General features: G+C 43.7%; 1 protein-coding gene across 1 annotated transcript in view; it reads right to left on the bottom strand.

Moving 5' to 3' along the window:
- Dnah9 (dynein axonemal heavy chain 9) overlaps positions 1–12705 on the bottom strand; it is a 306051-nt gene that overhangs the window by 8079 nt on the left and 285267 nt on the right. Inside the window, exons 65-67 of the mRNA XM_090349542.1 lie at positions 12049–12240; positions 10510–10680; positions 1668–1850 (exon numbers count right to left, since the gene is read on the bottom strand). Of these exons, the coding sequence (XP_090205668.1) occupies positions 1668–1850; positions 10510–10680; positions 12049–12240 (546 nt within the window). The remainder of the gene's footprint in view (positions 1–1667; positions 1851–10509; positions 10681–12048; positions 12241–12705) is intronic.

Here is a 12705-nt window from a genome sequence, read left to right as displayed (position 1 = left end):
GTGGGGACTTAGATGAGCAGACATCCCTTCTGAGACCATATTCCAGATGGCAGGGTGAGTGGAGACAATTCTGTCTGTCCTCAGGAAAACAGAGGGAGCAGGGAAAACATCCTGGGTCGTTGTTTGGGATATCCATCTTCAGCTTATTGGAGTGAACCAACTCTCCACTCCAAGCAACTCGCTTAGGGCAGGTTTTGTGTTTACTCCTTTCCTAACACATCCCCTGTATCTGTCCCTCTTTCCTTCAGGGCCTTCCCTGCAGTGTTGTTCCTGCATCCCTTCCTTCATTCTCTCCCTCACCTGTCTCTCCTTTCTTCCTCAAGTCTCTCCAGGTGACACTGAATAAATATTGCCTTGCATTCTCCCCTGTTCTTGTGTTTGCTTCCTCCAATTATGGTCCAGGAAAGGAAGGCTATGGAACCTTTGGTATCTTGGCAAATCTCAGTCCTGAAATGTGCCCCAAAAGCTCATCAATCACCATTGAGTAGACTAGGCCGCAAGGAGAGAAACACCATGGCCTCCCGCATCCGTGCTGAGGCGCACTTGGTGATTGATGACCTCAGACTGCAGTGAAGGCTCTGGGATGAAAAATGAGTGAAGGAATTGCAAGTTGAATGGGAAAATAGACTGCACGAAATTACATGGAGTCAATGAGCTAAGATGGCTGTGCACCTGCTCGCCACAGCAATGGAAACCCACAACCGGACAGCGGAATTCTGGGTTTCATTTGGTTAGATGCTGGTGTGGAATGGAGAAACATTACCACACACTGTTAGGCTGCAGCATCTCGTTCTTGTCTTTTCTTTTTCCCCTCCACTCACATTGAGAAAAAGGAAACTGAAAAAAAAAATAAGTAAACCCCATGAACCTAGATTTTTTTTCAGTGTGTTATGTAGTTTTTATGTCTGCACATGGAAAACTCGTAATTATTTTTCCTACACACATGCATGCATACACACACACACACACACACACACACATTCGGCTATGTTGTATTACCTTCCAGGCCACACAACGGTGCCATCTTTTTCCACACACAGACCTCCAGGGCTCAGGTTTTCTGAGCTTTCATGTCAGCTTCCATATTGACTTTTCACTTCTTTATGCCTGGATTATAATTCCCTTTTGTTCCTTTCCACATTCCCTGCTTCTTTCCTTTCTCTTCTCCTGCCTCTTCTTCTCCCCTCCTCTTGGAAGCTTCCCCCCTCCCCTCCCTGAAAGCCCAGGTCTTCTGCAAGCCAGGCTTGTGTTCCATCAGTGAGGCACAGCAACAGCCAGGGATCGCAGTTCTTGGAACAGACACGCCAGTGTTGGCTAGTAACAGTCCCTCTGCGCAGCGATTCAGAGGCAGTAAGCCGTCCCATCTACCTGCTATCCTGGCGAGCAGTCACACCAGCTGCTGTGCTGCCCCTTCTGCCGCCTCACAGGGAGGGAATATAGGAGATGCCATTCTTATTTAAGTCAGCACTAGAAACTTGCTCAAAAGAAACATCAATGCGTGTGCACTGTCCTGATTCTTTTCCAGGGATTTTCTCATTACTCCATGGGCTCCAGCTGTGTCCTCTGGGAATGCACCTCCACCCAAGACCTCCCTTTTTCTGTTCCCCCTCCAGGGTTTGAACCCCTGGCCTTGCATGCAAAGGGCCATGCCCCCAGCCTTCCCTCACCTTCAGGCCCAGGTCCAGCTCTCTCAGTGAGCGCCGAATCTCTCTGGTGAGGATGTTCATCCGCTCGCACTCCTGGAAGGCGACCACGATGTAGGGGCTGCGCTCCTCCACTTTGCCCATCAGCTCTGACATGTTAAACTCATCCGTCACCCGTTCCAGTATTTCTTCTAGAAGCGCCTTGACCTGCTCTCGCGGGGCAAAACACAGGGGCAGGAGGGGGCCTAACTCTCCAGGGATGTGGCACATGCCCATCCCCCATCCACTGCTTTCCCCCCACAGCCCTGGCCACACCCTTGCCTGCTTGCTTAGGTCAACTAGATCAGGGGTGCAGAACCAACTGCAGGGGAGTCTCCCTAGCTGGCAGTGCCCTGGGACTTGTGTGGCCAGCTTGAAAAGATGAACACAATCAATGCCTTTTTTAAAGATTTTGGGGTTGAAAAATCCCGAGCGTGACTGAATTATCTGTTGAAGTCCAAGTAGGAAGCCATAAGCAAACGTGGACATTGGTGGCCTCAGTGAACCCTGGGAAGCTAAAGCAAGTGTCAGTGATGAGTGTGTGTGTGTTTGTGCATGTGCATGCATGAGCGCATGTGTCAGCCTGCATGCATGCATGCATGTGTATTTGTTATTTTTTGTTTTTTTTTCTATTAAAAAATTACCCTCGTTAACTTGATGTTGAATTTCTACCTCAGTGTCACTTCTTTTTTTTTTCCATATTTTTTATTGTAATTAATCGAAGGGTTACATTACATTTGCCAGATAGAAGATGCATTACTTCACATACATTGATAACCTTTCTCATGTCTTGGTCCCCATTTCCCTCCCCCCACCCCCACCCTCGTCTTGTTTTCCTCCCTTTCCTATCCAATTTCAAATAACCAAATACGCACATATCCAATATATCAGATAACAAAGTGAAATACTGTAACAATATGCGATAACCAAGGGACAGCAAAAGAGATAAGAGATAGCATAGTACATTAAGGACAACAATCACTCATTATATGGCTTTTGTTTCTATATCCTAGAGGTCCTTTCATTTAGCTTCATATTGTATGGCCTTATGTATCTAGGTTTTGATCTATTGCAAATCTCTGCTAGAAGAGTCCAAGGTTTCTACTGATTCTGACAAATGAGGGAAACCATCGAGCCTATGTTCCTTTGAGTCTGGCTTACTTCACTTAATATGAGTTTTTCTAAGTCTTTCCATTTCCTTACAAATGGGGAGATGTGGTTCTTTCTGACAGCAGCATAGAATTCCATTGTGTATAACTACCACATCTTGTTGATCCACTCATCAACTGAGGGACATCTGGGTTGGTTCCATATCTTTGCTATGGTAAATAATGCTGCAATGAATATTGTTGTGCTAGTGGATTTAGTATGCCCTTGTTTCTGGATGGTTGGGTAAATGCCAAGTAGTGGAATTGCTGGGTCATAAGGGAGCTCTATGTTTAGTCTTTTGAGGAACTGCCATACTGCTTTCCATAGTGGTTGAATGAGTTTGCACTCCCACCAGCAGTGTAGTAGTGATCCCTCCTGGCCACATCCCCTCCAGCATCTGTTGTTATTAGTTTTCTTGATCCTGGCCATTCTAACTGGAGTGAGGTGGAATCTTAGAGTTGTTTTGATTTGCATTTCTGTATGAACAGAGATGTTGAGTATTTCTTCATGTGTCTATAGGCCATTTTTTTTTCTTCTTCAGAGATGACTCTCTTTAAGTCTTTGGCCCATCTTTTGACTGGATGGTTGTTTCTTTGGAGATTAGTTTTGGAGTGATTCAATTTTTGGAGCTGTTGATATATTTTAGATATGAGGCCTTTGTCCATTGTATGGTTAGTGAAGATCTTCTCCCATTCTGTAGGCTTCCTAGTTAATTTACTAGCTATGTCCTTTGCCATACAAAAGCTCTGCAGTTTAATGTAGTCCCACGTATCCAGTCTTTCTCTGATTTGTTGTGTTTCTTGGTCCTTATTAAGAAAGTTTCAACCTGTGCCAAGGAGGCCTAGTGTATCTCCTATTCCTTCTTGTAAAGTTTTCAGTGTGTCGGCTTTTACCTCGATGTCTTTGATCCATTTGGAGTTAATTCTAGTTCAGGGTGACAAAGAAGGATCCAACTTTAGTTTTCTGCAGGTGCTTAACCAGTTCTGCCAGCACCACTTGTTGAAGAGGCTGTCTTTCTTCCATTCTATTTTTTTGGCTCCTTTGTCAAAGATCAGATGGGCATAGGTCTGTGGTTTAATATCTGGGTCCTCAGTTTATTCCATTGGTCTCCAGGCCTGTTCTTGTGCCAGTACCAAGCTGTTTGGTCACTATAGCTCTGTAATAGAGTCTAAAGTTTGGTATTGAAATTCCTCCTGCACTATTCTTTCATGCATGTCTATTTGTGTGTTGGGGTGGGCATGCAGTGAGAATATGTGGGGGAGTGCACATACATGTTTGCATACAGATATAAATGTATGCACACAGCAGCTCCCCCCATCTCTATAGGCTCTGCACCCTCAGATCCAAGCAAACCATGCATTAGAAAACAAATACACAAACCAGGCACTGGTTGCCCTTGCCAGTAATCCTAGCTACTCAGAAGGATGAGTTCTGGAGGATTAAGAATTGAAACCAGCATGGGCAGAAAAATTGATGAGGTTGCATCTCTTGAACAGCCAGCAAAACCTGGGATAGAGGCATGGCTCAAGTGTGAGAGCACCATTCAAACAAGTGCTAGGCCTAGAGTCCAAATCTCAGTATTTCCAAAAAACAAAACAAGCAAACAGAGAAAACCCCAGATATACACTACATCTGCATCGAACCAGGTTAGACTTTTCCCACCCATTTCCTTGAGTTCATTCAGATAAGTATTATTTTGTATGACAAGGTACACATAGACATTGTGCCTTCATGTTCCTCCCCTAGGAATATCCTCGTTTGGTCTCACTGTGTGTGAATGCCTAGAGCCTTAATGCCGTGATTTTTATGTCCCAGTATTTTAGATTTAGTATTTTAGCTTCTGTGTATGAGAGAAAACATGCGCCATTTATCTCCCTGAGCTTGGCTTACCTCATTTAACATGATTGGTTTTAGGTTCATTCACCAGTATAGATTTTGTTATTCCTTGTCATTGTTCTCAAAATTATGCATTATAACAACTATTCACATAATAGCACTTACACAGTCACCTGGTAATGACCTAGAGTACACAAGGGGGCTTGATGGTAGAGCATTTGCATAGCATGTCTGAGGTAAGTGGTTTTGGTCTCAGCATCACAATAAGTAAAGCACACAGGGAAGTAGACACAGTTACATGTAAACATGATGACCAAAGTCCAGCATTGTGGACTTTGGTATCTGTAGGGGAGCCCAGGACCAAATTCTCCCACATTCTGAGCACTCTTTCTCTGTGTGTGTGTCTCTGCCTCTGTCCCTGTCTCTCTGTCTCTCTCTCATACACATATATCCATATTCAGTTCAGTTCCATGTGCCTGGGACACAATACTGTGGTTTCTGTCCTTGAGTTCTGCAAGAGGCATAACTATTCATCATGTAGCTCTCCTCTAGTACCCACAATTCCTTTTCCTACTCAAAGTGTCATCTTATCAGACTAGGGGAATTAGAACCACCAGGGTCTCTCTCCTGGAAAATTGGAATTGAGGTGCAGAGATTCTGGGTTATTCTGGGCCAACCACTTGGACACTGAGTCTGCCATTTTGGAGTGAATGAGTAAGCCCCGGAGGTCTGTCAGCGAAGAAAAATGAAGCAAATGCAGATGTAATAGGCCATATGGTCAGCAGACAAGGCCGGAGCCAGGGAGAAGGAGCCTATAAACAAGCACCAGTTCTTTCAGGAGTCCTAAAAGCTGAGATCCACATGCCTTGGATGGATGCCTGGGTTTTGTTATACATCATTGTTTTTTTCCTTTCTTCAAGGAACAGGTTCTTATTCCCTTGGGGAACTTAGGCTTCCCTATCTTTCTGGAGACCAAGACTTATTGCAGCCTTTCCCGGCCCATCAGCTTATCTCTTCAAGAGCAGAAAAGATTGAAATTTGGACTCTAAACATTTAATGAGGATGAAGATGCCTTGAACAGCCTGCCTACTCTTCCTGCTTCCTGAGGCCTTAGAGTCCTACGGTCTCTGTCTTTTCTTCCATCGATTCCCTTTGATAGAGTGCGTTAGCTCTGGCCTGATTCAGTTATATTGATATCTGTTGCTTACAACCAAAGAGTCTTGACTGAGTTAAGGCAGTCAGTCCTACTGTGCACGGCTCATATAAATGTCCCATGGGCCTCAATATTTTCATCTGTAAATTTCCAAGAGTTTCTTTCTCTACTGGCTTCGTCTTCCTCGACTCCCAGGGTTGATGCAAAGACCAAATCAAGTGAGCTGATGAATGGGATGGCAGCTGAAAGCTCTAAAGACTATCTAAATGGGAAGGATGATTAATATTCACTCTGCCTTGTATTGTTAACATACCATAATCCTTTCTCCAAGAAAAGAGCTGATGTGACAGAATGAAGAAACCAAACCCCCATCACCCCATCACAAATGGGTCTCTGGTGCTGTCATAGCAAAACCCAGGGTAGAATTTTAATGGTACCTGAAAGTGCTGCCAGGGTGGAAGAAAAATGGCTAAATTGATATCATATTTCTGTCTCCGGGGTGCAATTGGAAGAAACAACCTTCTGTCAGCGAGCTGCCATTTCCACATTAGTCACAAAGAGATGAGAAGATAGCCTGGAGGCAGGGTGCCAAACTATGTGGAACAGGGGTGAGATGCAGAGTTTGACCTGGCCTCTTACCAGGCCAAGGGGGGGTCTGAAGCTTTGAGCAAGGGGAAATGAGTGAGTCACGTGCATACACTGGACTCTGAAAACCCAGAGAGCTCTTCAGGTAGGAGGGGTGGTTCCTCAGGACATGACCTACTTGGCTTCTACAAGCAACACATCTACTCTTTAATTTTTCTTGGAAAGCAATACCTATTTACGAGGAAAACATGTAGACATTACAGAGGGAGATGTCAGCAGCAGCAATCACCCCTGTAATCATAGTCATTGAGGATTGTGGTTCAAAGCTAGCCTGGGCTAGCTGTGAGACAACAGTCTCCAATTAACCACCAGAAAGCTGGAAGTGGTAAGAGTGCCAGCCTTGAGGGGAGGAACAAGTGAAGGGAAAGCACTCAGGCTCTGCGTTCAAGTCCCAGAACTGGCATACGCACAAAAATAAAAACATAAAACGAAGCACATCCTCCTGTAATCTTTTCTCTTCCCTCAATAGGAGAAAACAAGTGTCAAATTGTTCATGTTTAAATTGATATTGCTAACTCTGAGTCATCATCTAGTCACTCATCTGATATGCCTACTTATGTCCTCTCTCACACACTGGTCAAACCATACCATGCACAGCTTTTCTGCTTGCCTTTTCCATCTTATAATAATATAATATACCTTAAATTATTTTTTGGTAGTATTAGTGATTGAAGTTAGGGCCTCATGCTCACTAAGCAAGTGCTCTACCATTCAGCTATATCCTCAGCCCTATCAATCTTGAACTGATTTTTCCTGTTACTGCATAGGATTTATTTTTGCCTGACTCTCTTAAAGAGTATTAGTTCATCATTTTGACACCCGAATTTATTTTCTCCTGTTGATATTCAGTCTGTTTACCATCTCTACTGCTACAATCCAATTCTTCGATAAGTTATATGCAGATACCCTATGATTTGTGCACTTTTGAGCATTTTCACCGGCTACGTTTTCAGAAATCAGTGATGCGTGAATTTTTTGTAGCTATTGTCAAATTCTTCTATAAATTAAACTTATCAATCAAAGTGAGAGTGTCTACTTTATGTTCATCATATTTTTAAATCCTCGCCATTACCTGGAAAATGGAATTTTATTTAGCTTTCTTAAAGTGTGAATGGCACTGAGGATATTTTTACTATTTTTTTTACTGGTCATTTGTATTTATTATGTGAATATCCCTAGTGCTCATATTTTCCATCCTCTTCTTAGCCTCTTTTTCCATTCAGAAAAACTCTGTATTTTAATAAGATGTGCCCACTCCACCATATGTATGCAGCAAAATGGTTCGTGTAGCTTGAGTTTGAGTTTGTTGGTGGCAGTTTTCACTTTGAAGACATTTTTAAGCCATCATCTTAACCAATCTTTTCCTTTACAGATTTTTTTAAGGTTTAAAAATGCCTTCCTCTTTGTTAGTTCATAAAAAGCATTCACCCTTGCTGTCTTCCAAGCTTTTGACTTGTCGTGTGTGTGTGTGTGTGTGTGTGTGTGTGTGTGTGTGTGTGTTGTGTGTGTGTGCGATTTAAGTATTTGAGCTGTCAGAAATAAACTCTGATCAAAGGAGTGAAGAACCTGCTTTACTTTTCTCAGGTCTAGTTGGTTTGTTCTGAACCAAAGAAATCCAGCAGTGAAGGGACTTAAATGGGAACAGACTGCTTCATCACGTGGGAATAGAGCAGGCTAGTACCCCAGGGTTGCATCCGCTGGCTTCCAGTGCCCTCTCCACATTTGTACACAGACACCCCACTTCCCAGTTCCCAGAATATGACTGAGTTTGGAAGCAGGGAGGGCCTTTGAAGAGGAGACAAAATTAAAACAAGGCTGTAACTATAGACTCTCTCATCCAGGTCACTGTTGTCCTACAAGAACAGAAAATTTCGCCTTGAGTTCAAACTCCTATAGCACCAGCACCAAAATGTAAATAAACAGCTAGTTTCAAATACTGAGATTTCAGTCAGGAGTGTTTATATTCAGTTTATGGGGAAAAAGATCTTAATAAATTCTTAGCAAATGGAATTCAACAAGGGGGGACCAATGGCTTAGGACTGTAATCTTAGCTACTCAGGAAGCCGAGACTGAGATCTGAGAATTGTGGTTCAAAGTCAGTTCCAGCAGTAAAGTTCATGAGACCTTTATCTACACACACACACACACACACACACACACACACACACACACACACACACACACACACACAGAAGTGGAGCTGTGGCTCAAGTGGCACAAGCCTTAAGCAAAGCAAAACAAAACAAAACAAAACACCTCAGGGATATTGCCAGGCCCTGAGTTCAAGCCTCCAACAATATATAGTGATACTTATAATTGGATGCTGGTGGTTCATGCCTGTAATCCTGCCACTCAGGAAGCTGAGATCTGTAGACTGTGGTTCAAAGTCAGTCCAGGTGGAAAAGTGTGTGAGACTTTTATCTCCAATTAACCAGAAAAAAGCTAGAAGTAAAGCTTCCTCTAGTGGACCAATAGCTTTAAGTAGAAAAAGCTAAGAAAGGGTGCCCTGTTTCTGAGTTCAAGTCCCAGCACTAGCACATACACCTGTGTGCGCGCGTGTGCGTGCACACACACACACACACACACACAACTAAAAATAAAGAAAAGAAGAAATGTGAAGCGAGACAGAGAGAGAGAGAGAGAGAGAGAGAGAGAGAGAGAGAGAGAGAGAGAGAGAGAGACAGAGAGACAGAGAGAGAGAGAGACAGAGACAGAGACAGAACAGGGACTCAACAGTTAAGGCTACGTTGGAGACACAGAAAGAGGCAAGGCCATTTACAAGCAAGGAAGAGAATCTTCAGCAGAAACAGAACCAATCTATACCTTGCGATGGAACTTCCAGCCTGTAGCTCTCGGAAGTGTTGATGCCATCTTCCCTGCACTATTTCTTTACAAGATTCAAGTACTGTCTTGCTCATTAGATTCCTCTGTACATGAGGGGCAATGACTCAGTTCACCAAATAAATCTGAGGTCCCTGAAGCAGACCGCACATGTGGTGTGAAGACTGGTAGGTACCATCACCTCCTCCTCAACTCCCCCACCTTGACCTGTCTGTCCTTTTCCTTGGTGGATGGCAGTGGCAGCTGGCCAACCTCCTTGGAGAGGCAGCTGTGGGAGACGATTGAGGGCAGAGATTTTGAGTGTTTGCGGAGTGGCAAGATTAAAGATGCCTTCTACCTAACAGCCACTGAAGCTCTCTGGCTGGCGCTCCAGCTCCTCCTTCCTGAGCTCCTGGGTGGATGGGTGGGAGCAGATCTCAGGAGAACGTGAGAGATATGTCAGACATTTCCACAACTTAGTGCTGGGATGCCATACAGTTGGAAATGCATCCCATAACCTGCATGATGGTTGTTGCACACCCATCAGGTGTGACAAATGTCACAGCTCATATCCTGTGTGCAGCATACACCTACGCAGTGAAGCTGCCGGAACAATCATAGGTCTATGACATATACAGTTCAAGCTTTTTTTCCCCCTTTGTCAGTCCTGGGGATTGAATTTAGGGTCTGGGCACTGTTCCCGAGCTTCATTTGGCCAAAGCTAGCACGGGGCACAGATCTCAGAGTCAGAATCAGAATCCTCCTTTCCTCCCTTTCTCTCTCCCAGTGCTGGGGGCTAAAAAAGCACTTTACCACCTACCCTGACTCTCAGAAGCAGAATTTCAAGCTCTCTAGCTCTTTCTTAGGCATATTAAAATCAGAGAACTCCTGAGACCATTCTAAGGGATCAACTCTTGGCTTTCTTAAACCTCGATCCCAACAGCCTAATCACTCAAACTTTTGAACCCTTACCTAGAAACCTTAACCATGTAAACCTAACAGGAGCTTGGATGAAAGGACCAAGTTAGTTCAGTGTGGTGGGGGATTTATCTCCCTTGAAGGTTTTATTAAGTTACCTTTTAGGGAAAAAGTTTATGAAGATGTCTCACTTTGGTGTCTCATGCCCACGTGTGGCCCTGGGCCCCCACAAGGCCTGCAGCTACCTTCCCTCTAATGCCCCCTTCCCTGTGGCTAATCCCAGGCAGCCCCCACACCACAGAACACCTTTTCTTCTCTTGTAGCACTGGCTCCGTCCCCAGTCTGGCTGTCCCGAGGCTGCAGCTCCAGCACGGTGCGGAAGAGTTTTGCAGAGCTCTGGGTCAGGAAGCGAATCTCGGCGTTTGGGTGGAGGCCATAGAGGTAGGGCGACTCTGGAGGCAGCTCTGCATCAATGTACTGAAATCAAGGACAAGATTGCTTAGAGAATCACGGAAGATATGTCTCCGTGGCCTCCCTGCAGGGGGCACTGCGTACCAACTCGCAGCCCAGGCTCGACATGGTCAGCTTCTTGGCTAGACTTGTTTTCTAGAACTAACAGATCTACCTCTGGTCTGGCTTCTGATTCTCACCTGCCCTTGTCTGTCTGTCTTTCTTTCTTTCTTTCTTTCTTTCTTTCTTTCTTTCTTTCTTTCTTTCTTTCTTTCTTTCTTTCTTGTATTTGGGATAATGTATAGAGGAGTTACAGTTACATTCATTAGGTAATAGGTACATTACTCCTCAAACCTTGATACCTCTTTTCATGTTTTTGTTCCCCTTTTCCCACCCCTCCCAATCATCTTGTGTTCCCTATTCCCTTCCCTATTTCACATAAACAAATAAGTGTATATACAATATACCAGGTCACAAATTCAGATACAGTAACCACATGTGGTTAACCATAAGGGGAAAGAAAGAGAAAAGAAATAACTTCATATAGTACATTAAGAACAACAACAATAACAAAGATAATTTGTTTCCCTAACTTAGAGTTCATTTCATTTAGTCTCATCCCTGCCCTTGCATTTCTATAACTCCAATCTTCTGTAAATTTTCCCTAAGGTTTGGTGAGTTTTAGTTCAAACTTTTAAGGTATGTTCAAAAGTAAATAGAAAAGAAATGGTTTTATTTCCTTCAAAAGAAACAATCTCTCAGTATATTTTCCATGACAGATTAATGATCAAAGCTGAATGCTTTAAAAATAGCTTTAGTACTAGGTTGTGAAATTTTAAAAGAATAGGAAAATCATCATGAAAATTATTTTCTTAGACTTGTGTCCATAGCAATCAATGGGAACCAGGAATGGAGCAGAATCTAGGAACTAGAAAAGGTGAGAAATCTCATCACTAGATCCTCTCCCTGAAGATATTTAGGAACACTGACAAACTACCTATGCTCTGTAAGTTCGTACTTGAAATTTTACCCTATTTAATAATGGATTTGTAAATGAGCTGAATAAAAACAAGCAAATAATTGTCCCGGTATTCACTGCAGAAATAAAATGCAGAAATAAAAAGTGGAATGATCAAATCAAATATCCAGAATAAGAAGAGCTCTAAAGGCTCAATTATATTAACTTCATTAATTTTATTCATTCAAAGTTAGAAATCATGTACTTCTAAGGTTGAACAAAGCCAGCTCACTCAAGGCAGAGAACTAAGGTTGATGTCAGCTTGGTTTCTTGGTCCATTCTTCCATGGTTCCTGCCTGAAGCCCACTGCCTGAGCCCAGCATGTGAGGGGGAGATGTGAGGGGGAGGGGCTCTGTGAACCCAGAGCAAAGCCTCACCTGATGATAACCACAGTAGTCCATGTTTCCCGGGAGTGGAAACCCAGGAGCCAGGGCCAGATCACCCTCTAACATTTCTGGCTTGATGAATTCCTGCAGATAGGTTCTGCAGAGTCTCCTGTCCCAATCATCTGTAATATGGCCTCCATACATAATCTCACCAAACAAGTAGCGCAAGTCATCGAATGGTACCTGAGAAAAAGGGGCAAAGGAAGAGGAAAGGGAAAAAAATCTCCTGCCAGGACTTGGGGCTGGCCACAGGATGTGATGAAGCTGAAGATGAAGAACCATGTCTTGCTTATCTTCACACCCCAGCAGCAGGAGGTGTGTTTGGGAAGCTCACTGAATGCTTGCAGAATTGTATCAAAGGGTGAGGAGAGGCAAGATGGCAACCTCATCTCTTTTCTAGTTATTAACAATGACAATGGAGTCAGACTCTTCCTGGAATTGCTAATGCAGGGCCCTTAATAACAGGGTCAATTAATTGTCCATTACATGTTCAGAATCAGTGAAATACAGCTTACATGACCAATGGGGTGAAAATGAAGGTAGGTAGGTAGCCAATTGAAAGGCTGATATTATGGGGGGAGGGTGGGCCTGCATAGAACCCATAGGTGGGTGTAGGAAAGATTTCTCAGGGTTCTGAGGCTGCTTTAC

The sequence above is a fragment of the Megascapheus bottae genome, chromosome 17 (assembly GCF_031878675.1).
Source record: "Megascapheus bottae isolate mThoBot1 chromosome 17, mThoBot2.hap1, whole genome shotgun sequence".
NCBI classification, from domain to species: domain Eukaryota; kingdom Metazoa; phylum Chordata; class Mammalia; order Rodentia; family Geomyidae; genus Megascapheus; species Megascapheus bottae.
This window is presented reverse-complemented; position numbering and strand designations above follow the sequence as displayed.